Source organism: Calypte anna, chromosome 27 (genome assembly GCF_003957555.1).
Source record: "Calypte anna isolate BGI_N300 chromosome 27, bCalAnn1_v1.p, whole genome shotgun sequence".
NCBI lineage: Eukaryota > Metazoa > Chordata > Aves > Apodiformes > Trochilidae > Calypte > Calypte anna.
The window spans coordinates 3,279,970-3,303,000 of NC_044272.1; the positions used below are offsets into that span (position 1 = coordinate 3,279,970).

At 60.4% G+C, this 23,031-nt stretch overlaps 1 protein-coding gene across 12 annotated transcripts; it reads left to right on the plus strand.

Moving 5' to 3' along the window:
* The first annotated feature begins 790 nt into the window (after positions 1-790).
* On the plus strand, positions 791-21,053 carry UBTF (upstream binding transcription factor). 12 transcript variants are annotated; one of them, XM_030466025.1, is made up of 21 exons: positions 791-813; positions 6,306-6,424; positions 9,838-10,013; positions 10,294-10,377; positions 11,029-11,184; positions 11,854-11,918; positions 12,463-12,583; positions 13,079-13,189; positions 13,495-13,628; positions 14,007-14,148; positions 14,904-14,945; positions 15,523-15,636; positions 15,817-15,972; positions 16,623-16,778; positions 16,980-17,090; positions 17,178-17,266; positions 17,401-17,590; positions 18,939-18,986; positions 19,174-19,242; positions 19,650-19,796; positions 20,825-20,938. In XM_030466025.1, exons 2-21 carry the CDS (start codon positions 6,367-6,369, stop codon positions 20,936-20,938), a joined length of 2,283 nt encoding a protein of 760 aa, XP_030321885.1. In that variant the 5' UTR covers positions 791-813; positions 6,306-6,366. The 12 variants fall into 12 exon arrangements, with proteins under 12 accessions (XP_030321885.1, XP_030321876.1, XP_030321886.1 ...); XM_030466016.1 differs by lacking the exon at positions 791-813 and adding an exon at positions 1,028-1,284 and having other exon boundaries at positions 20,825-21,053; XM_030466026.1 differs by lacking the exon at positions 791-813 and adding an exon at positions 1,028-1,284 and having other exon boundaries at positions 12,463-12,571; positions 20,825-21,053.
* Positions 21,054-23,031: the final 1,978 nt, after the last annotated feature.

Here is a 23,031-nt window from a genome sequence, read left to right on the forward strand (position 1 = left end):
GGCTGGAGGTGGCCAGAAGCCCGCGGGTGTCTGGAGGTGGCCGGTAGCACCCGGCAGATCGGTAGCCCCCAGGTGATCGGTAGCTCCCGGGTGGCTGGAGGTGGCTCGAAGCCCCCGGGTGGTCGGTAGCCCCCGGATGTCTGGAGGTGGCCGGTAGCCCACGACAGCCGCCTGGAGCTGGCCGGTCCCAGCCCGGTGCCCGGTCCCCGGCAGCCTCCCGAAGATGGCCGGTACCGCGCAGGCAGCCGGGAAGGCGGGGGCGGCCCGGAGCAGCCATGGCGGGCGGGCTGAGCACAGCGCCAGCCCCGGCCCGGCCCAGCCGGTACCGTGAGAGGAGTAGTGGGGTGCCGGTACCGGGCAGGCAGGGGTGGCCGGCAGTGTGGAGGGAGGCTGGGATGGCCCGTAATTTGCAGGCAGCTCGGGATGGCCGGTAATTTGCAGGCAGCTGCCCGGCCGGGATTGGCTGCGGGGAATGACGCCCAGCACAACAAAGGTGGAGTTGGAGAAATTGCATTAAAAAAAATTAAGAGAGAGAGAGAGAGAGAGAGAGGAGAAAAGGAGAGGGGAGCGGAGGGAGGGGAGGAAACTGCCCCCCCCCCCCACCCCCCCCCGCCCGCCCCGCCGGGGAACCCCCCCGCCCCTCTCCCCTCCGCCGCCGTGTCCCGGGGCGGGCAGGGACCGCGGCCCCGCCGTGGCGGAGGGGACCCACCGGGGCGGGAGGCGGCTCGGTTCGGCTTTCCCCCCACCCCCCCCTTTTTTTTTTTTTTTTTTTTTTTTTTTTTATGCAAACGCCGGGCGAGGATTGTTGCACATGTAAGGAGATTTTTTTTTTTTTTCTCCCTTTCCCCCCCTTCCCTCCTCTCTCCTTCCTCCTCCTCCTCTCTCTTTTTTTTTTTTTTTTCCTTTTTTTTTTTTTTCCTTTTTTTTTTTTTTCCCCCCCTTCTCCCTCCTCTCGCCACAGTGTTGCAAAAGCAAAGAGCAATAAAAAACACGGCGAAAGCGCTGGGGAGAGCGGGGCGGCGGCGGCGGTCGGCGGTTGCCTCTCTCGGGGAGCGGCGGAGAGGCTGGCGGCGGACCCCGGCGCTCAGAGCCCGGCTGATTGGAAGAGAAAATCGCAGCGCCATGGAGGCGGGGGGAAAAAAGCGCGATCGTCTCTGCGGGGACTGGAGCGCGTCCACGCCCGGGGCCAGCGCTGCAGAGCTGGCCGCCGTTCAACCACCGCTTCCCCGCCCCGGCCCCGCCGAGCGAACCCCGGCCCCGCCGCGGCCCCCCAAAGCCCCGCAGGTACGTTCCTGCGGCCGGGGGTGGTGGTGGTGGTGGTAGTGTGTGTGTGGGGGAAAAAAAGAAAACAAAAAAAAAAGAGAAAACCAAAAAAAACCCCGGTTTTTTTAGCCCGTACCCCGCCGCCCAGGGCTCGCCATTCGCCGCCGCTCCGCTCCGCTCCGCCGGCGGGGCTGGAGGAGGAGGAGGAGGCGCTTTGTTCCTCCCCGGGCTCCCGCCGCTCCCGCCGCGCACCGGGCTCGGTAAGGCGCTGCCGCCGCTCCGCCGGGGAACCGGGTAGGGAAGTGGGGGGTTCGCACCCACCTTAAGGGTTTGTTTGTTTGCTTTTTTAATTTCTTTTTTTTTTTTTTAAGGAAAATATTTTTTAACATTTTTTTAATTTTTTTTTTTTTTTTAAATAACAAAAAGGGCCGGGTTGCGCGCAGGCCCCGCGGGCAGGAAGCCGTCGCCGCCCGCCACCCGGGGCTCGCCCGCTCCGGCCTCGCTCCGCTCCGCGCCGGCGGGGGGCACCGCGCTGGGGCTCGGGGCGGGGGGGAAGAGCGCGGGGCTCGGCGGCCTCGCTGTGCCCCCCCCCCACCCCCTCCTCTCTCTCTCTCTCTCTCTCGCTCCCTCCTTTCCCTTTTCCCTTCCCTCTCCTCCTCCTCGCTCGCTCCCTCCCTCCTTCCCGCTCGCCCTCCCTCCCTCCCCGGCTGCCGCAGCTGGATTTCGGGGGCAGGCTTCCAGCGCTGGGCGGTTGTTTTTCCCCAGCCCGGGTGAGTCCCGCGCCGCGGCGGGGAGCTCGGCGCCGGCTGCGTGCCCGGGCTCGTCCGCTTCCCCCCCTCCACCACCCTCCGCCACCTCTCCACCACCCTTCCCTTCTCCGTGCTTTCCTCCTCTTTCTTATTCTCTTTTTAAATATTTTTTTTTTCTGCTTTATCCTTCTCCCACCCCCCCCACCCCCTACCCCCCTCTCGCTTCTTTCTTCCTTTCTTCCCTCCGGACCGGGAGTGGGGCTCCAGCCCCCCGCTGGGTGGGTGGGTGTTTCTGGGCTCGAGGAGGGGTCGCGGAGAAGGAAAGGAGGAGGCGGGTGGGGGGGGGAAGAGAAAGGAGGAGAGGAGGGGGCGGCGGTGGGGGGGAGAGAAGCGAGAGGGGGGGGATGGATTGGGTAGGAGCCGCTCCCCGGGGGTCGGTGCGGGGAGGTCGCGCTGCCCTCGCCCGGCTCGCTGCAGCTGCCCGGCCGCCCCCAGCCGGGCATCCCCGCCCCCCCTTCCCCCTCCTCCTCCTCCTCCTCCTTCTTCTTCTTCTTCCCCCAGCGGCTCCGGCGCGGGGCTGGGGCTGCGGCGGCTCGGCTAGAGCTCCCCCCCCCTCCCCCTTCTTCTTCTCCTCCTCCTCCTCCTTCCACCACCACCTCCTCCTCCTCCTTCTTCTCTCGCTCTCCTCCTCCTCCCCCTTGCAGCCCGGAGAGGTGGGTTTGTCTCGGCTTTATAACCGCGCCGGCTGCACGGGGTGGAGGGGAAGGAGCGGCGGGCGGAGGCGGGCGCAGCCCGGCCATTGTGTGCCGGCCGGTAACGATGGGGGGATGGCGGATGGGGGGGGGGTGGAAAGGGAAAAGAAGCAGCTCAGCGCATCGCTCCGGGGGAGCGGAGAGGAGCCGGGGGAACGCGGAGCGCCCTCCGCTCCCCCGGCCCCCCCCCCGGCCTCGCCTCTATTGTCTTTGTATTATGGGAGGAGGAAAGGTTGGCGGAGGGGGGGGGGAGGGAGCGATGGTGGTGGAGGGGGGGAAGGAAAGCGCGGCTCGTTGGCGCCCGGGTGGGAACCGGGGGCGGGAGGGGGCCGGGGAGGCGCCGCCGGGGCCGCCCGCGCTCGGTCCCACCCGGTTCCTGCTGCCTGGCGGAGGAGGAGACTGGAGCTGGCCGGCGGCGCAGGGCATGTGCGGGCTCCCCGCCTCCGCCCGACGGCCCGGCCCCTTCCTCCCTTTCCTTCCTCCCCCGCCTCCTCCTCCTCCCACCCCCCCTCAGGGCGCGGGATCCGGTCCCGTCCGCCCCCCCCCTCCCTTCTCCGCCCCCCCCTCGGGGGATCCCGCACAGCCCCCGTCCCCCCACCCCCCCGCGGGGATCCCTCTGCGCACGCCCCGCGATCGTTCCCGCCCCGCCATGATCCCACGGATCCCCTCCCCCTGACACGATCCCGCCTTCCCCCGGTTCGTTTCGTGTGTGTGTGTGTGTTTCCCCCCCCCCCTCTCCCGTCCTCCACCCTTCCTCCTCCTGCGGGGTGATCCCCGGGCCCCCACCCACGGGGGTTGGGCTGATCCCACCCCGGGGCGATCCCTCATCCAACCCCCGAGGTGGGTCCGGATCCGCCCCCCGTGGGGGTTGATCCAGCCCTGGAGCGATCCCACATCCTCCACCTCCCCCCCGGGACTCATCTCATTCCGTGGGGGGATCCCTGATCCCACCCACCCCATCCTCGGGGGTCCCCCTTGCGCTCCCGGTGGCTGATCCAGCCCTGGAGCAATCCCACATCCCTGCCCACCATTGGGCTCATCGCCCCTCGGGGTGCTCCCTGATCCCCCCCCCACTTCATTCCTGGAGGATGCCCCATCCCACCCACCCCCCTTAAGTGCTCATCCCACCCCAGAGGGATCCCCCATGCCCCTTCTTGGGGTCTGATCCAGCCCTGGAGCCATCCCACATCCTCCACTCCCCCCAGGACTCATCTCACTCCGTGGGGGAGATTCCCAATCCCACCCAACCTGGGGGGTCCCCCTTCCACTCCACGGCTAATCCATGTCCACCCGGGGGGCTTAGCCCACCCTGGGGGGGGATCCTCGATCCCCTCCTGGGTGCTGATCCGGTCTTTAGGGGGGGGATATCCCCCACCCCCCCAGGGCTCATCCCACCCCGGGGCAATCCCTTCCCTTCCCCCTCGTCCCCTTTCCCAGGGGGCTGATCCCACTCCCTGTCCCCTCTCAGGGCCTGGTGAAGTGTGTCCCCCCCCAGGGGTTTTTCCCCAATTCCCTGGGGGCTGAGCCCCCCACCCTGGAGCGGTTCCCAAGCCCCTGGGGTTTGCACCCTCCTCCCCCAGACCCCCATTGGGATCCCTCCCAAGGGCCCAGCTCTCCCCCAGGACAGGTATCCCCCTCCCCAGGATTCCCCCAATGATGCCCGGAGCCCCCCCCGGGGTCCCCCCCCAGCCCTGGATTTCCTTTGGGACCCCTCCCCAGCTCTGGGGCCCCCTCCCTGTGCCCCCCCCCCCCTCAGGGCCTTTCCCTCCTCCCCAAGGCCCGGGCCCTGTCCCTTGGGCCCTGTCCCTTGTCCCCTGGGCCTTGTCCCCTCCTTAGCCCCACAGACCCCCCCACCCCAGCATCTGGGGAGGGGATCCCCTAAAAATCCCCTTAAATACCCCCCCCCACCTCGAGGGAGCCCCAAACCCCCTCCCAGAGGGATCCCTGATCCCCCCTCCCAGGCCTTTGGTCTTTCCCCAGAGCCCCCTCAGATCTTGAGTGCCCCCCCCAAGGATCTCTCTGGATTTGTCCCCTTTGGGACACCCCACTCCCCTTTTTTTTTTTTTTTCGGGGGGGTGACTTCCCCTTTGGAGACCCCTGGCAGCCCCTGGGCATCCCCCTCCTCCAGCTCTGTGGATCCCCTCCACCCCAGGGCCAACTTTTCCTCCATGGGATTTGTGGGGATCCCCCTGGATCCTGCACCCCCAAACCCTTCCTTCTGGGGTCTGTGGGGATCCCCCTGGATCCTGCACCCCCAAACCCTTCCCTCTGTGATCTGTGGGGATCCCCCTGGATCCTGCCCCCCCTCAAACCCTTTCCTCTGGGATCTGTGGGGATCCCCCTGGATCCTGCACCCCCCAAACCCTTCCCTCTGGGATCTGTGGGGATCCCCCTGGATCCTGCACTCCCAAACCCTTCCCTCTGGGATCTGTGGGGATCCCCCTGGATCCTGCACTCCCAAACCCTTCCCTCTGGGATCTGTGGGGATCCCCCTGGATCTTGCACCCCCAAACCCTTCCCTCTGGGATCTGTGGGGATCCCCCTGGATCCTGCACTCCCAAACCCTTCCCTCTGGGATCTGTGGGGATCCCCCTGGATCCTGCACCCCCAAACCCTTCCCTCTGGGATCTGTGGGGATCCCCCTGGATCCTGCCCCCCCCCAAACCCTTCCCTCTGGGATCTGTGGGGATCCCCCTGGATCCTGCCCCCCCCAAACCCTTCCCTCTGGGATCTGTGGGGATCCCCCTGGATCCTGCACCCCCAAACCCTTCCCTCTGGGATCTGTGGGAATCCCCCTGGATCCTGCCCCCCCCAAACTCTTCCCTCTGGGATCTGTGGGGATCCCCCTGGATCCTGCACCCCCCAAACCCTTCCCTCTGGGGTCTGTGGGGATCCCCCTGGATCCTGCACCCACAAACCCTTCCTTCTGGGATCTGTGGGGATCCCCCTAGGATCTGCCCCCCCCCCCAAACCAAGGGGGGGTTCCCCAAACCCTTTCCCCCTGGGATCTGTGGGGATCCTTCTAAATCCTGCCTCCCTCCTGGATCCTGCACCCTAACCCGCCCCCCCTAAATGAAAGGGGGGTCCCCTGAACCCTTTCCCTCTGGGATCTGTGGGGATCCCCCTCAATCCTGCACCCCCCCCCCCTGAATGCAGGGGGGGTCCCCTGACCCCTTTCCCCATGGGATCTGTAGGGATCCCTCCCCAGATCCTCACATGCCCCCTACAGAGACATCCCCACCGCCCCCTTTTCCCCCCCCCAACTTTTCTCCTCCCTCCATTGGGGGGGGTGATAACTCTTCCATCACCCCCCCAGGGTCTTTGGGACCCCTGCACCCCCTTCTCCAACCCCCCCCACCTCCCAAACCTCTCATCTCTGGGTTGGGGATGGGGATGGGGGGGGAGTATCCTAGCACCTCATTTTTCCTGGGGAAGAGAAGGAGAGGAAGGGAAGAGAGGGGAAGGGAATGGTCTCCCCTGCACCCCTCCAGGGGTTGTTTTGGGGGGGTCTCTAGCAGGGGGGGGTCTCCTTTGCTTGCAGAGCCACCTCGGGTAGTGCCAGGGAGCCGGCGGGGACCGTGCTGGGCACAGGCAGGAGGAGGATGAACGGAGAAGCCGAGTGCCCTGCAGACTTGGAAATGACAGCTCCCAAAAACCAAGGTGAGCCCCCCCCCGACACCCCCCTGAGGGAAAGGAAGGAGGGGGGGTTGTCCTCTGGGAATGCCACGGCCTGGCTGGGCTTTAAAAATATAATAATAATTATTAATAACAATTAGTCCCCTTCTGGCAGGGGGTGGAGGTGCTGCCAGCCCCTCTGTGACTTGGGGGGGGTTGACTTTCCTGAGGGTGGGGAGCACATGTATGTACATGGATACATGTGTACATGTATGTGCATGGCTACATGTATGTGCATAGAGACACATGTACATGGGTACATGTGTGTGCATGGATACATGTATGTACATGGATACACATGTGCATGGTTACATGTGTGTGCATGGATACACATGGGCATGGATACACACGTGTGTGCATGGATACATGTATGTGCATGGGTACATGTGTGTACATGGATATGTGTGGGCATGGATACACACATGTACATGGATACATGTGTGTGCATGGATACACACATGCATGGTTACATGTATGTGCATGGTTACATGTATGCATGGACAATATGCTCATATCCATGTATTTACATGGATACATGCATGTGCATGGTTACACATGTCATGGATACATGTATGTGCATTGGCACACATGTAGTACATGGAGACGTGTGTGCTGATACATACATGTACATGGACACACATGTACATGGATACATGTGTGTGCATGGATACACATGTGCACTGATACAGGTGTACATGGATACATGGATGTGCATGGATACATGTATGTGCATGGATACATGTATGTACATGGATACACATGTGCACTGATACAGGTGTGCATGGATACATGTATGTGCATGGATGCAGATGCAGCCCCAGGTGTCAGGGATTTCTTTTTTTTCTTCTTTTTCTTCTTTTTTTTTCCTTTTTTTCCTTTTTTTTGAGTGCTTTGGCAGGGGGAGCAGAGGGAGGGGGGTGGGCAGAGGCTGGCACAGAGAGGTGCTGCCTTCACCCTTCACATCTGGGCTGCATTAAAAGCTGAGCTGTTACCTTGGGCCTCCAGCTTCCAACCCCTGGGATGACATCAGACCTTCAGCTTTTAGTGAAAAAAAAAAAAAAAGGAAAAAAAAAAGGATTAAAAAAAGGAGAAAAAAAAAAGGAGGAAAAAAAAAGGAAAATAAAAAAAAAATCCCAAACCAAACAAGGGATTTTTTGGGGGGCAGCCAGGCTCTGCTACCCCCAGCACCCCAACCCTCCCTCTGTTTCCCCTGGGCAGCACAGTCCAACCACCCTCACCCTCCTGGGCCCTTTTTTTTTTGTTATTTTTTTTTTTCCTCCTTTTCTGCCAACCCCAAGCCAACCCAGGGCTGGAGCTCGTGTCCTTCTCCAGGTCTTTAGATGGATTTAATTACACTGGGGCAGCTTTCCTAATATAGACCCAGCCAGGATAAATCAGTCCCAGGGCACAGCCTGGGACCCCACTCATCTTGGTGGGTGAATTCCCAAGGTTTTCAGCCCACCCCCCAACTCCATGGAGGGTGGGGGGCTCAGTGTGGGGTTCCCCTCTCCTCTGCTGCCAGAAGGTTTGGGTGGTTTCCATGGTTTCTTCCAAATGATGTGTTTGGGGTTGTTCTGGGGGGGGGGTCATGCAGGGCCAAAGGTCTTCCAGGAGTTGCTGGAAAGGGGGAAACTGAGGCAGGGGTAGGGGGTTCCTCCTCCTCTTCTTCCTTCCTATTGGTGGATTTTTGTGGCTGTGCTTTTTTTATTATTATTATTATTATTATTATTATTATTATTATTATTATTATTTTTGGTGATTTCTCCTGCCCCATTCTGCCTCTTTGGTCCTTGCCTCTGGGGGGGGGGGAGGTTTGGAAAGCAGAGAGGGAAAAACAGAAAGACAAAAACTTGGGCTCAGTGCCCTCCCCCGTGTCTGATCCCCCCCTCCCAAGGGAGCAGGGGGTTCCCATTTCTTTTTCCCCCTGCCCCCCCATGATGTTTCAGGGCTCTGAAGCCAAGAACATGGACTCCTTGCTTTAGGGGGATGCTCTTTCCATTCCCACCCCCCCAAAATTCATGGGGGAACTGCAGAGCCCCACCTGGATCTCAGACCCTTCCTGACAGCTCCAGGAGGCAACGTGGGGTTTGGGGGGGACGGGACAGGTCCTGGCTGCTCTTCCCCCAGTCCCATGTGTCCAAACCCCCCCCTCCTCACTGTGGTTTTTGGGGGGGGGGGGGTTGGCCTTCACTGGGGGGGTGCAGAAGGGATGATGTTGTTGTGTGGATGGAGCTGGAGCAGAGGGAGAGCTGCACTTGGGTGTTTGGGGGACCTTTGTTTTCATTCCTGGAGATGTTCCCCACAAATCCCTGCCCAGCTGCCCTGTCCCCATCTCCCCCTGGGGTGCTCCCTGTCCCCTAGGCCGCTCTGAGCACCCCATTTCTTGCTGGGAAGGGGGTGACCTGGTCCAGGGAGCTGGTGCTATGCATGGGGGGGACCCTTGGGTGCCTGTCCTGGGCTGGGGCAGACAGAGCTCTGGGGTTCTGCTCCTCTCTCTGGACCTCTTCTTCTGCTTTCCCCAGGGACACCCCATTTTTGCAGAGCACCCCGGGCTCCTTTCCCCAGCTGGTGTGGAAGCTCAGAGCAGACAGGAGGAATTCCCCTGGAATTCCTGGAGCTCAGTATAAGGAGGAAGCAGCCCTGAAGTGGCTGCTGGATGGGGCACTCAGGGCTGGGGTATCCTGCCTGCTGCCCACCCCACCCTTCTGCTTGTGCCATGTTCCTTCTGGGCACACTTCTCCTGCCAGCTTGGGAGTTGTTGAGGGGGTTTTAACCATCAGCCCAGCACCACCAGAGACCCCTCTGTGGGATGGGCTCTGCTCCCCCTTCCCTTTGTGGTTTTGGAGCTTTGACCTTGGCAGAGGTCAACATGGAGCCAAGTCCCAGGTGATGGCAAGGTGAAGGAAAAGCAGGGCTGGGTGGTGGGGGTTTCCTGTTGCTCTGGACGTGGTTTTGGGGTTGGTTTTTTTTGGTTTTGGGTTGGTTTTGCTTTTTTTGGGGTTTTTTTTTTCCAAAACAGGTTTCCCTTTTTTCCTCCTGGAAAGAACACACAGGGAAATAACCCCCTGCTGGCCCAGCCATCTCCTTATCTGATGGTGTCCTGGGCTGAGCAAGTCTCTCTGGTTTGCACCCAGTGGATTTTCTAGCTTGGCCCGGGTTGTTTTGGCCCTGGAGAAAGTTGCTGGAGGGTGATGGGAACAGCCCCATCCCCTTTGATCTTTAATCTGGAGAGGCAGCTCCTGGAGCTGACGTGGCCCCAGCTCCGCGGTCCCGGAGCTGCCTCCTGGGAGCTGTAGTCCTGCCCTGTCCCCTTGTCCTGCCCTGTCCCCATGTCCTGCCCTGTCCCCACATCCTGCCTGTCCTCTGGCTGCTGCTCAGCCTCTTTCTCTGCTGCTCAGACCGTTGGTCTCAGGAGGACATGCTGACCCTGCTGGAGTGCATGAAGAACAACCTCCCCTCCAACGACGGGAGCAAGTTCAAAACCACCGAGTCCCACCTGGACTGGGAGAAAGTGGCATTCAAAGACTTCTCGGGGGAGATGTGCAAGATGAAGTGGATGGAGATCTCCAACGAGGTCAGCAGCAGCTCCACGGGGGGGTTCTTGGGGTGGTTTAGGGGTCTCTGAGCATCTTGGTGAGCTCCTTGAGTCGCTCTCAGTTCGGCCCCCCCAGTCCTTGGCTCTTGGTGTCAGTGCTGGGACACCTGGGGGGGGGGCTAGGGAGGGGGGGTTTGGGTGGTGGCATTCTGAAAACTTCTGGGTTTATGCCATGCTGAGCCTGGTTTAATGCCTAGGGGGGGTCTGTCCTGCCCCCACACTCAGCCTCCTCATCTTCTTGTCCCTTTGGTACTTCCAGGTGAGGAAGTTTCGGACCCTCACAGAGCTGATTATGGATGCTGAAGAACATGTGAAGAATCCTTACAAGGGCAAAAAACTCAAGGTATGGGGCAGGGATTGGGTTCAAGCCCTAAAGGGGGACCTCCCCCTTCCCTGCTACAGAGGGGGTGGCACCCCAGACCCGTGTGGCTTTGCCACCAGAGCCCCTGCAGGCACCTCACTGCCTGTAATCCCTGCCCAAGGCTCTGGAGGCCACGGGCTCTGGGTCCTGGCCAAGTCCAGGGTACATTTAATATGGTTGGGCTATTGCTGGCAGCCTGCAGCCACATTTAGCACCAGGGGGGGGAGGCTGGGAAGCCATCTGGCCTGCTGGGGTGCTGCTTTCAGCTGGGTGTCCCCAGGACAGCCGGTGCTCTGCCACCAGGAGATGGGGTCCCATCCCTTCCTCCTGCCTCAGTTTCCCCTCTCACAGCACAACCACCCCGTGCTAACAGCTCTGGAGGGCTGGAGGCTGCTCCTGAGACTTCCAGCCATGGGATCTTATCATTCCTGAGGAAGGGAGCCCTTGTTCCCAGCATTTTTCCCCATTTTGCCTGCCAAGCTGAGGTGTTCCCATGTCAGGGAGCTGGATGGAGGGAGGGAGGTCTCCCCCAGAGGCCCGGGGGGAGGAGCTGGGACCTGGCAAGTTTTGGCTGTGCCCTCTGAGGTGTCACCAGCTCTGCACTCAGTGTCTGCTGCTCTCCTGTCTCCCCAGAAACACCCCGACTTCCCCAAGAAGCCCCTGACCCCCTATTTCCGCTTCTTCATGGAGAAAAGGGCCAAATATGCCAAGCTGCACCCCGAGATGAGCAACCTGGATCTCACCAAGATCCTCTCCAAGAAATACAAGGAGCTTCCCGAGAAGAAAAAGGTACAAGGGGGGTGGAGTCAGCAAACCCCTTCTCATTTGTGTGCCAGGCTCTGCCTGCCCAGCTCTCCCAGTACAACCAGCAAAGCCCAGTCCTTGCCTGCTGAGGCTTTAATCCAGCTCTGGGCTGCTTGTTTAGTCCTGTCAGACCTGTAAGACTTCCTTCCCTTTTCCTATCCTGGTTCCCAGGATCTGTGGGGTGGAGGCCAGCTGGGTCTTGGCCTTGGTCTGTCCCTTCCAGACCGAGCTGGCTGGTGACCCTGCTGGAGGGCAGGGATAAATCCCACCCTTTTCCAGGTGAGGGATGGAGGGGCAGGATCTCCAGCTATGGGAGATGCTGGGAAGGGAGCAGCTCCAGCAACCCTGGAGGTGGCCTTGGGCTTGGCCAGAACTTGGGCAGGTGTTTTGGGTGCCCCAGCTCTCAGGCTGGGAGGGATTTGCCACCAGGGCACAGAATCCTGCTGTGCTCAGGGCTGTTTGGATGCAGGGAGTGTGTGTGGGGGGGATCCTGCCTCTGGATCCATGAGCCAAGCTGGGAATCTTCATCTGAGTGTTGCAGGATGAAGCTGATGGGCTGGAAAGTCCCTTTGGAGGGGGGTGACAGGGGTGTAGCTGCCTGGTCCCAGGTGCTGACATCCTTCTCCACCTCCTTGGTGGTTTTTGTGTCCCCAGATGAAATACATCCAGGACTTCCAACGAGAGAAGCAGGAATTTGAGAGGAACTTGGCAAGGTTCAGGTGAGCAGGCAGCACCCCCCTTGTTTCCTCAGGCCCCTTCAGGCAGACTCAGTTTCCCCTCCTGCATGTAGCTCACAGGGGAAAGCTTGAAGGCAAAGGGTGATGCAGGAAAAAAGAAAAAAAATTAAAAAAGAGGAAGGAAAAGGTGTTTGAGAGCAGCCCTCCAGCTGGGAGACTCAGCCAGGGGGCCAGAGTGGTGGAGCTGCCATGCTCTGAGGGTTAGGGTCTGCACTGTTAAAAGCTGAAGTGACCACCCCATTCCCCCCAGCCCTTCCCTTCAACCTGCTTGCTGTGATCCAGGTGGATTCTGGCATTCCCCACGAGCTGGGGGCTGCAGCCCAGCCCTGGATGCCCCTTTTTGAGGCAGGGGCAGACTTGAATCTCCTTCCTGCTCATTTTGGGGTTGTCTTCTCCCCACTCTCTGTGCTGGTGGAGGCTCAGCCCTGCAGTGACAGTCACCCACCCCATAGCCAGGGGGTGTTTAGGGGGTGCTCTCCTTCCACCTGCCACCTCCATAACACTCTTCCCTCCCTGCTGGGTAAAGGGAAGATCACCCGGATCTCATCCAGAACGCCAAGAAATCCGACGTCCCCGAAAAGCCCAAGACCCCCCAGCAGCTGTGGTACAACCACGAGAAGAAGATTTACCTGAAAGTGCGTCCAGATGTGAGTAGGGTGGGTGGGAGTGCGTGGGAGTGTGAGTGTTTTGGGGTCCTGCACCCCACAGCTGGGGGGGAAGAGGAGGGGGAAAGGAGAGAAGCATTTTAGGGGAGGGATGGAAGACACCTCTAGGAGCTCCTGGCAGTCTGGATGGAGGTAAGCAAGGGGCTCTCTGCACAGCTGGAAGAGGCTCAGGGGGTACAGACCCCACTTTTTTTCTTTTTTGCCTGCAGTCAGAGGGGTGACCACAGCCTGAGGCAGGGCAGGAAAGATTTCCAGCACCCACCATGGCCATGCCCCCCACTCACACGCACCCCCTTCCCTGGCAGCCACCCCACGGCCCCGAGCTGGGTGCCACAGGGGCAAGAAGGCAAGCCAGAGGATTTTTATTTTTAAAATAGATTTTTTTTTTGGTCCCTTTTTTTTTTTTTCTTCACATTTTTTTTTTTTTTTTTTTGGCTTTTTACCCCTCTGCCCTCACCTCTGGCTTTGGGTTTTCAGGCCACCACGAAGGAGGTGAAAGAGTCGCTGGGCAAGCAGTGGTCTCAACTCTCGGATAAAAAGAGGCTGAAATGGATTCATAAGGCCCTGGAACAACGGAAGGAGTACGAGGTAGGGAGCAGCCTCACCCCGTCCCCTCCACACTCCTTCCCTACCTTCAACTCCGAGCCACTCTGCCTCCCAGCAGCTAGCCATTGGTGGCTACTCAGCCTCACCTGGTAGCCAGTCTGGGGGTTCAGGAGGTCCCTAGTGAGTCTGAGCCCTGCCTCCTCCAGCAAGGTTTTGGGGAAGGGAGAAATCACCCCGGGGAGATGGTTAGGGCAATGGTTGGCTTCTCTTTCCTCCTCCTCTTGGCCCCTCCAGCCTGGTGGGGATCCGAGCCTTTCTCCTGACTGCTTTCCATCTGATCTTTCCAGGAGATCATGAGGGATTACATCCAGAAGCACCCCGAGCTGAACATCAGTGAGGAAGGCATCACCCGCTCCACCCTCACCAAGGCTGAGCGACAGCTCAAGGACAAGTTTGATGGACGACCCACAAAGCCACCCCCGTGAGTCCTCCTCCAGATCTCAGGGATGGTTCCTTCTCTGTGCTATCACTTGAGGCTCAGGAAGACACTGGGATGTGGTCCTGAGGAAACTGGAGACTCTGGGACCATGGGCACCACCCCTGACCCGGTTGGGTTGGTGATGACCCCGTGGTCCTTACATCCTTCCCATTCAATGGGGAGAATCTGGGGGGAGGTTGGTGGTGATGCTGCCTGCTCCAGGGCACTTTTACCTTCCCTAAACCACAGACACCTCTCTCTGGCACAGCTCTGCACTGCCAGAAGGCAGCTGGAGGTGGGGTGGGGGGTCTTGAGGGGATTTTAGCACCCAGCCAAGCTCCTCAGGTTGTCCCTAATGCTGAGTCCCTCCGTGGGTTGCAGGAATAGCTACTCCCTGTACTGTGCAGAGCTGATGGCCAACATGAAGGATGTGCCCAGCACTGAGAGGATGGTGCTGTGCAGCCAACAGTGGAAACTGCTGTCCCAGAAGGAAAAAGATGCCTACCACAAAAAGTGTGATCAGGTGAGGGGACAGACAGGGTGTGGGGGACAGGCAGGTGGGCACCAGTGAGAAGAAGGAGCTTGGGTGGGAGACTGGAGGGAGGAATCAGGCTGGAAATGAGCCCCTCAGCCTTCCTCAGTCCCTGTTCTTGGGGAGTTCCCCCTCAAGTCCTCAGCCACCTCCTGTGGTCCTCTTGTCTCCCTCTTGTCCATGTGTGTGGTGGGAGCAGCAGATGGTGTGGGTGGAAAATGGAGTTGTTGAGGGGGCTGAGGCAGGAGCAGGGATTGGATGGGGTGGGGATCTCCATCATGGAATGGCTGAAGTTGGAAGGGACCTTGGAGATCATCTCCAATGGCTGAAGTTGGGAGGGATCTTGGAGATCATCTCCAGTGTCTGAAGTTGGGAGGGACCTTGGAGATCATCTCCAATGGCTGAAGTTGGGAGGGATCTTGGAGATCATCTCCAGTGTCTGAAGTTGGGAGGGACCTTGGAGATCATCTCCAATGGCTGAAGTTGGGAGGGATCTTGGAGATCATCTCCAGTGGCTGAAGTTGGGAGGGAGCCTGGAGATCATCTCCAACCCCCCTGCCATGGGCAGGGACACCTCTCACCCAGACAAGGATGAGGGTCTCATCCAAGCTGGCCTTGAGCAGCTCCAGGGAGGGGGCAGCCACAGCTTCTCTGGGCAATCTGTTCCAGAGCCTCAGCACACTCAGACTGAAAAACTTCTTCAGATCCACCCTAAAAATAACCCCAATGTCTTCATCTCCCTCCAGAAAAAGAAAGACTACGAGATCGAGCTCTTCCGCTTCCTGGAGGTGAGTGACCTGGGGGTGTCTGGGCTGCTGGAGACCCCCCCACCATGGCCAGGGGCTGAGATGACTTAAATGGGGGCTGCACTGATGTCACCCACCTCTGCTCCCCCCAAAATGTGGCTGCTCCCAACCTTGGCTGCTCTGCAGAGATAGTCTGGTCCCTAATACCTGCCCAGTGTCTCCCAGTTGGGCACTGGGAGGTGGGCACGAGCCCCCCCAGGCTGGGAAGGGAAGTGGGGGGGTTGCCACAGGGAGTCTCTGGCTTCCTCCCCTGGGCTGGGATGTGTCCCCTCCCTGGGAGGATGTGACGTGGCTGTGCCTGTGGGAACAGGGGGGTGGGAAACCCAGGGGTGCACCCAGATTCAGTCACAGCCCCCACTGGGGACACAGAGCCAGGGAGGGGACAGCTGGGGACAGGGACACTGCCTGGGGACACCGCAGAGCCAGGTTGGTGATGCCTTGCTGGCTTTAGGGTCAGGACAACCAAGTGCCTCTAGTTCCCCAGGGTCCCCTGATGGCATCGAAGCCTTTTGTGAGCCTGGGGTCCCTCTGAGCTTGTCTCTCCTCCTCTGCCACCCAGAGCCTGCCCGAGGAGGAGCAGCAACGGGTACTGGGAGAGGAGAAGATGCTAGGCAGCAACAGGAAAGGGGCAACAAGTCCAGCATCCAAAAAATCCTCACCAGAGACTGGCAAGGTGAGAGCAGCATCCAGAGGGAGGTGGCAGAGCCGTGCCATGGGCTTGGTGACACCTCGGGGCGCTTCAGGGCTTTGCTCCTTGGTTTTTTCACCCCTTTTTTCCTGGGGTTGGAGGCTACCGTTGCGAGGTGGTCCCTCTGGGGCTTCTCCTCACCCCTAGCCCTGTGTCCCTCCCCAGGCCAGCTCGGAGAAGCCCAAACGACCCATTTCTGCCATGTTCATCTTCTCGGAGGAGAAGCGGAAGCAGCTGCAGGAGGAGCGGCCGGAGCTGTCAGAGAGCGAGCTGACCCGGCTGCTGGCCCGCATGTGGAATGACCTCTCTGAGAAGAAGAAGGTTGGCACCGACCTCCACTTTGCTCCTTCGAGGCTTGGAGCCACCCAATCCAGTGGGAGATATCCCTGCCTGTGGAAAGGGGTTGGAACTAAATGAGCTTTAAGGTCCCTTTCAACCCAAACCAGCCCTGTCAGTCTGGGATTCCTGTCTCCGGGCATCTCTGGCACTCTGGGGGACACTGCCTGTCCTTGTCCTGCTGCCAGGGGCTTCACTCACCCCCTGGGAACTGCGGTGGGAGGAGGGGACACTTGTCCCCAGGAGCATCACAGCTCCAGCAAGCCATCACCCAGCTCCTGGTGGCAGCACCCATGGGTCCCTCTCATGACCTGGTGGCTCAGAACCTAACAGCTTCAGAAACCTTAGAGGGTCCTCGAGCCTCAGGTGGAAGGTTTGATGGTTTTCCTGGTGGGGAAAACTTGAGGGTTGGACTTGAGGATCTCTTTCCAACCTGGATAATTCCATGATCCTACAGGAGGGGACACAATCCTGAGGTGTGGCTGTGCTGGGGTGGTGCCAGCACCACCATGGGGACAACTCCAGGGGAAGCTGCAGCATCTCAGGGTTGGGTGACCAAAGCTTTGGGGCTGGTGGCCCTGGGGGGGCCGTGCTGCCCCTTCATACCCCCCCCTGTGCCCCTCACCCCTCCTCAGGCCAAGTACAAAGCACGGGAGGCGGCGATGAAGGCGCAGTCGGAGAAGAAGCACGGATCAGATAAAGAGGAACGTGGGAAGCTGCCCGAATCCCCCAAAACAGCTGAGGAGATCTGGCAGCAGAGTGTCATCGGGGACTACCTGGCTCGTTTCAAGGTGAGGAGTGGGCTGGGAAAAGGAGCTGAAAGTGGGATCAGCAGTCCCACAGCAGGAGTTGTCTTCCACCTTCTCCTCTGCTTTCCTGCTGGAGATAAAGGGCAGAGGCGGGTGGACTCAAAGCAAAAGGGAAGGTGTGACCCTTGGTGGAGGTGACACCCCAGCACCTTGGGGACATCTGACGGGGATGTGTGCTTGCAGAACGACCGAGGGAAAGCTCTCAAGGCCATGGAGGCCACTTGGAATAACATGGAGAAGAAGGAGAAGCTGATGTGGATCAAGAAAGCAGCGGAGGATCAGAAGCGATACGAGGTGGGTGCTGCCCCTACCCACCCCTCCCCGTGTCCCCTCTCCCTGCTACTGTCCCTGTGTCCCCTGACCCTTCCTTTGCTTCCTCAGAGGGAGCTGAGCGAGATGCGGGCCCCTCCGTGCTCCACCAACTCTGCCAAGAAAATGAAATTCCAGGGAGAACCCAAGAAACCCCCCATGTGAGTCCCTGGGATGCAAACAGTCCGGTGTGGTGGTGTTGGGGTGGGTGTTGGGGAGAACCTGGGGGGGTGGGATGGTTTGTGGAGCCCTCAGCTCTCCCTTTCCCCTCTTGATCTGGTCCCTCCCCTGGCAGGAACGGGTACCAGAAGTTCTCCCAGGAGCTGCTGTCCAACGGGGAGCTGAACCACCTCCCTCTGAAGGAGAGGATGGTGGAGATCGGGAGCCGCTGGCAGCGCATCTCCCAGGGCCAGAAGGACCACTACAAGAAACTGGCAGAGGAGCAGCAGAAACAGTACAAGGTGCACCTCGACATCTGGCTCAAGGTGAGCACCCCCCCTGCTCACACCCACCCCCTGCTCACACCCCCCTGCTCACACCCCCCCCTGCTCACACCCCCCCCCGCTCACACCTCCCCTGCTCACCCACTCCCTGCTCACCCACTCCCTCCTCACACCCCCTGCTCACACCCCCCTCCTGCTCACACCCCCTCCTGCTCACACCCCCTCCTGCTCACACCCACCCCCTGCTCACAGCCCCCTCCTGCTCACACTCACCCCCTGCTCACCCCCCTTCTGCTCACTCCCCTTCTGCTCACCCCCCCCCTGCTCACACCCCCCCTGCTCACACCCCCCTGCTCACACCCACCCCTGCTCACACCCACCCCCTGCTCACACCCCCCCTGCTCACACCCCCCCTGCTCTCACCCACCCCCTGCTCACACCCCTCCTGCTCACCCACTCCCTGCTCACCCACTCCCTGCTCACACCCCCTTCTGCTCACACCCCCCTCCTGCTCACAACTCCCCGCTCACACCCCTCCTGCTCACACCCCTCCTGCTCAACCCCCCTGCTCACCCACTCCGTGCTCACACCCCCCTCCTGCTCACACCCCCCTGCTCACACCCCCCCTGCTCACACCCCCCCTGCTCACACCCCCCCCTGCTCACACCCCCCCTGCTCACACCCACCCCCTGCTCTCACACTCCCTGCTCACACCCACCCCCTGCTCTCACACCCCCTGCTCACACCCACCCCCTGCTCACCCACCCCCTGCTCACCCACCCCCTGCTCACCCCCCCTGCTCATACCCCCCTGCTCATACCCCCCTGCTCACACCCCTCCTGCTCACATCCCCCTGTTCACACCCCCCTGCTCACACCCCCCTGCTCACACCCCCCTGCTCACACCCCCCCTGCTCACACCCCCCTGCTCACACCCCCCTGCTCACACCCCCCCTGCTCACACCCCCCTGCTCACACCCACCCCCTGCTCACACCCCTCCTGCTCACACCCCTCCTGCTCACCCCCCTCCTGCTCACCCCCCTCCTGCTCACACCCCCTCCTGCTCACACCCCTCCTGCTCACCCCCCCCGCTCCCCCCCCCCTGCTCACACCCCCCTGCTCACACCCACCCCCTGCTCACCCCCCCTCTTGCTCACCCCCCCTGCTCACCCACTCCCTGCTCACACCCCCCTGCTCACACCCCCCCTGCTCACCCCTTCCTGCGCACACCCACCCCATGCTCACACCCCACTCCTGCTCACACCCCCCTTAAACAGCCTAAAAAAAATACACATGAAGCTTTGGGGTGGGGGGGGGCTTTTTCTGGAGGGTCTTTCCCTGCTCCGTGCCCCCCCCCCGACCATCTCCTGTGTGTCCCCCCCCTCCCCAGAGCCTCTCACCCCAGGAGCGAGCTGCCTACAAGGAACACACTTCCAACGTGAGTATCCATGGAAAAGGGGGACCAGGAATGGGGGGGGGAGGTTGGGCTGGGGGGGGTTGGGTGAGAAATGCTCCTCAGAGGGATTTGTGTTGTTCCCCCCCCCCCATAACTGGGGTTGGAAGGGGCTGAGCTGGTGCCCAGCAGCTTTTAACTGGTTTTTGGGGTTTTTTTTCCCTCCTTACAGAAACGTAAGAGCATAGGGAAGATCCGAGGCCCCAATCCTAAGATGAAGCCAACGATGCAGTCCAAGTCGGTGAGTTCCTTGGGGACAGGAGTGTCCCCACCTCGGGGGACACCCAGGGGGACACCCCCAGACCCTTGGTGCTTTCTGCCACCTCTGCCCCTTCCTCACCATGCTAAACCAACCTCCCCCCTGTTCCCCTCCATCCAAATCTCTCCTCAAAACCCAATGACTTTGCCCCCTTCCCGTCCTCTCAACCCCTCCCCATCTTGCTCTGGGGGCTTTTTTGGGGCTGTTTGTAAGAAAAATGGGGAAAGCCACATCCCCTATTACCCCCCCCCTCTAAGACCCCCCCTTCTCCAAGCAGTGTGGGGTAGGAGCCAGCTGGTTCCTTGGGGTGGCTGGAGGAACCCAAAGGCCATGGAGGGGAACCCTAAGGCCATGGTGGTCTCCAACCCCCCCCTTGTACCCCCCCCCAGGAGTCAGAGGACGACGATGAGGAGGAAGAGGAGGAGGAGGACGATGATGAAGATGAGGATGATGACGATGACAACGGGGACTCTTCAGAGGAGGGGGGGGACTCCTCAGAGTCCAGCAGTGAGGAGGAGAGCGAGGATGGGGATGAGGTGAGGGGGGGACCCTCTGCCCCTCAGAGCATCACTGGGGGGGGGGACACGGAGGGAGTTACTCCCTCCTGGGGAGTGCAGTGATGGGGGGGGGAGCAGCCATGAGGGGGCAGCCATGGGGGTTGCAGTTATGGAGGGCGTGCAGTTATGGGGGGGGAACAGTGATGGGGGGGGGGGAGCAGTGTTGGGGGGGGGAGCAATTATGGGGGGGGTGCAGTTAGGGGGTGCACTGATGGGGGGGAGCAGTGATAGGGGGGAGCAGTGATGGGGGGGTGTAGTTATGGGGGGGTGCTGTTATGGGGGGGTGTAGTTATGGGGGTTGCAGTTATAGTGGGGGTGCAGTTATGGGGGGGGGAGCAGCTATGAAGGGGCAGCCATGGGGGGGGGGGGAGCAGCCATGGGGGTTGCAGTTATGGGGGGGGAGCAGTGATGGGGGGGTGCTGTTATGGGGGGGTCTAGTTATGGGGGGGTGCAGTTATGGGGGGGGAGCAGTTATGGGGGGGGAGCGGTTATGGGGGGGGTGCAGTGATGGGGGGGTGCTGTTATGGGGGGGTGTAGTTATGGGGGATGCAGTTATGGGGGGGAGTAGTGATGGGGGGTGCAGTTATGGGGGGGGGGAGCAGCCATGGGGGGGGTTGCAGTTATGGGGGGGAGCAGTTATGGGGGGGTGCTGTTATGGGGGGGGTGCTGTTATGGGGGGGGTGCAATTATGGGGTGGGGGAGCAGCCATGGGGGGGCCTTTTTCTTCTTTCCCATCCCTTCATTTTAGAAAGGGGGGGAAACTGAGGCACGAGGCAGCTTGGGGGGGGGGGCCTGACCTTGGGTGGTAGAGTTGAGGTCAGGGTAGGACTGGCCCCCCCCCCCATACCCCCCCTAATCCCCCCCCCCATTCCCAACCTGAGCCCTTTGCAGACTCACCCCATGTCCCCCATTTGGGGGGGGGGGCACAGCAGTTGTTGGGGTGTTGGGAGCCAAGGTTTGCTGCTGACCCCCCCCCCATTTCCATTTTCTCTTCCCCCCCCCCTCAGAACGACGAGGATGATGAGGATGAGGATGATGAGGATGAAGATGACAACGACTCAGAGGGCAGCAGCTCCTCCTCCTCCTCCTCGGGCGACTCCTCCGACTCCGACTCCAACTGAGCCCCCCCCACCTCAGTAACTCCCTCGCCATTTCTCCGGTTTTGGCCCCAAATTTACGCCCCCCCCCCCCCCCTTTCTCTCCTTCCCCCCCCCCAATTTAAAACTTCTCCTCAACACCCCCCCCAAAAACAGAGCCCCCAACCCGGCGAGCAGGGGCTGGGGGGGCCCCCTCTGCTTGGGGAGGGGGGGGGAGATGGGGGGCTGCTCCCCCCCTGGGCTGGGGGGAGAAAAAGGGGGGAGAAAAGGGGGTGCACCCCCCCCTAAATGCCTCCCACCCCCCTTTATGAAGGGGAGGGAACATTTTCTGCTTGGTTTTGGTTTTTTTCTTGAAGATTTCATTATTTTTGGGGGGGGGGTCTCTCCTTATCCCCCCCCCCCTTTTTCCCCCCGCTCTGAACTTTCTAGAAAACAGAAAAAACCCAACAAAAAAAACACCCCCCCCCCAAACCCCCCCTTTTTTTTTTTTTTTTTATTAAAACACCCCCCCCAAAAGGATTAAAAAAACAAAACCAAACAACCCCCCCCCCCCTCCTCCTCACGGACCCCCCCCCCCACCAGCCCACCCCAGCCTGGGGGGGTGAAGCATGAGCCGAGTTGCTCAGGACTCAGCTGTTGGGACAGTGTTTAACCCCCCCCTTTTACTCCATTTTTCTCTGCACCCCCCTTTTGGCGTTTTGGGGGGGGGGGGTGTGATCTCTGTGTGTCTGTGTGTCCCCCCCCCCCGAAGAAAAAAACCCAACGAAACCCCTTGTACAGTCTGGAAGCTGCAGCAGGAGCCCCCCCAGGACCCACCCACGGCACTTGGGACCCCCACCCATGGATGGGACACCCCAATTTCTTGTTGTTGTTTGGTTTTTTTTTTTTTGGGGGGGGGTTTGGTGCAAGGGGGGGGTGTGGACATTTTGGGGGGGGGGGTGTATGAGTGAGTGTGTGTGTGTGTGTGTGTTGGGGGGGTACATTTGGGGGTGTCCCCCCCTCCTCTTCCAACCCCACCTTGGGGGGTCCTGGCTGCTCAGTATGACCAAGGAGGATGGGGAGGGGGGGGGAGTTTTGGAGTTGGGGGGGGGCACATGGTGTGTGGGGGGGGGGGCCACCCCTGGGTGTTGTCAGTGGTTGTTGTGCTGTTGTATTTTATTTGATTTTTTTGTTCTTTTTTTTTTGGTTTTTTGAGGTTTTTTTTTTTCCTTTTTTTAAAAAAAGAAAGAGTCAACTTTTTTTTTTTTTTTCTTCCCCCCCCCCCAATCATTTCCCCCCCCCCTCCCTTATTTCCCCCCTTATTTCCCCCCCCCCTCCCCTATTTCCCCCTCTCTACTGAACCTGCTCCTCTCCCTTCACCCCAACCCCACTCAAGGGGGGGGTTACCAGCACTCCCCTCCCCCTATTTACCCCAATTTGCCCCCCCCCAGGGAAGGGGGGGGTTTGCCCGACCCCCCCCCAGCCACATTGTAAATATTAGTGCCGTTTGGGTTTATTTAGGGGGGGGGGGGACTGCAAACAAACACCCCCCCCCCTCCTTTTCCCTGGGTGGGAGATGGGGCCATGGGGATGGGGGGGGGTGCACAAGGGGGGTGGGAGGGGGGGCAAAACCTCTGTGGACCCCCCCCCCAATTTATTTTTTAAGCAAACAGAAGCACCAGCAATCCCACAGCACCTCCCTGCAGGGTTCCTGTGTGTCCCCCCCCCCAAAAAGAAACACCCCAAAACCCTCCTGGTGCAATGGGGTCACCTCCCCCAGACCCCATTAGAGGGGGGGGGGCACAAGGTTTGGCCCTCTTGGTGTCCCCCCCCTCCTCTTCCATCCTGTCCCTGGGTTGGGGGACAGGATTTTTGGGGGGGGGGGGGGTTCACAAGGTGCCCCCCCCCTCTACCAAGTTGGGGGGGGGCTTTTTTTGGGTTTAATTTAGCCATTTCCCTCTAAGTTTCAATGAGGGGGGGGGCTGTGAGTGTGTGCCCCCCCCTCGCTGCTTTCAGCATCCCCAAACCCCCCCCTAAAAAAAAACCCCCACCCCCAGCAACCTCCCCATAGAGGGGGGGCTCAAAATTGGGCTGAAAAACCCCCATTTTGGGACAAAATTGGGGGGGGGGGAAACCTG

Bases quoted from the DNA above. Each gene is read 5' to 3' on its own strand.
- UBTF (XM_030466025.1), top strand. From the start codon at position 6,367: ATGAACGGAGAAGCCGAGTGCCCTGCAGACTTGGAAATGACAGCTCCC. The intron at 11,185-11,853 runs GTACAAGGGGGG...TTGTGTCCCCAG, and splicing joins AGCTTCCCGAGAAGAAAAAG to ATGAAATACATCCAGGACTT. The intron at 13,190-13,494 runs GTAGGGAGCAGC...TGATCTTTCCAG, and splicing joins AACAACGGAAGGAGTACGAG to GAGATCATGAGGGATTACAT.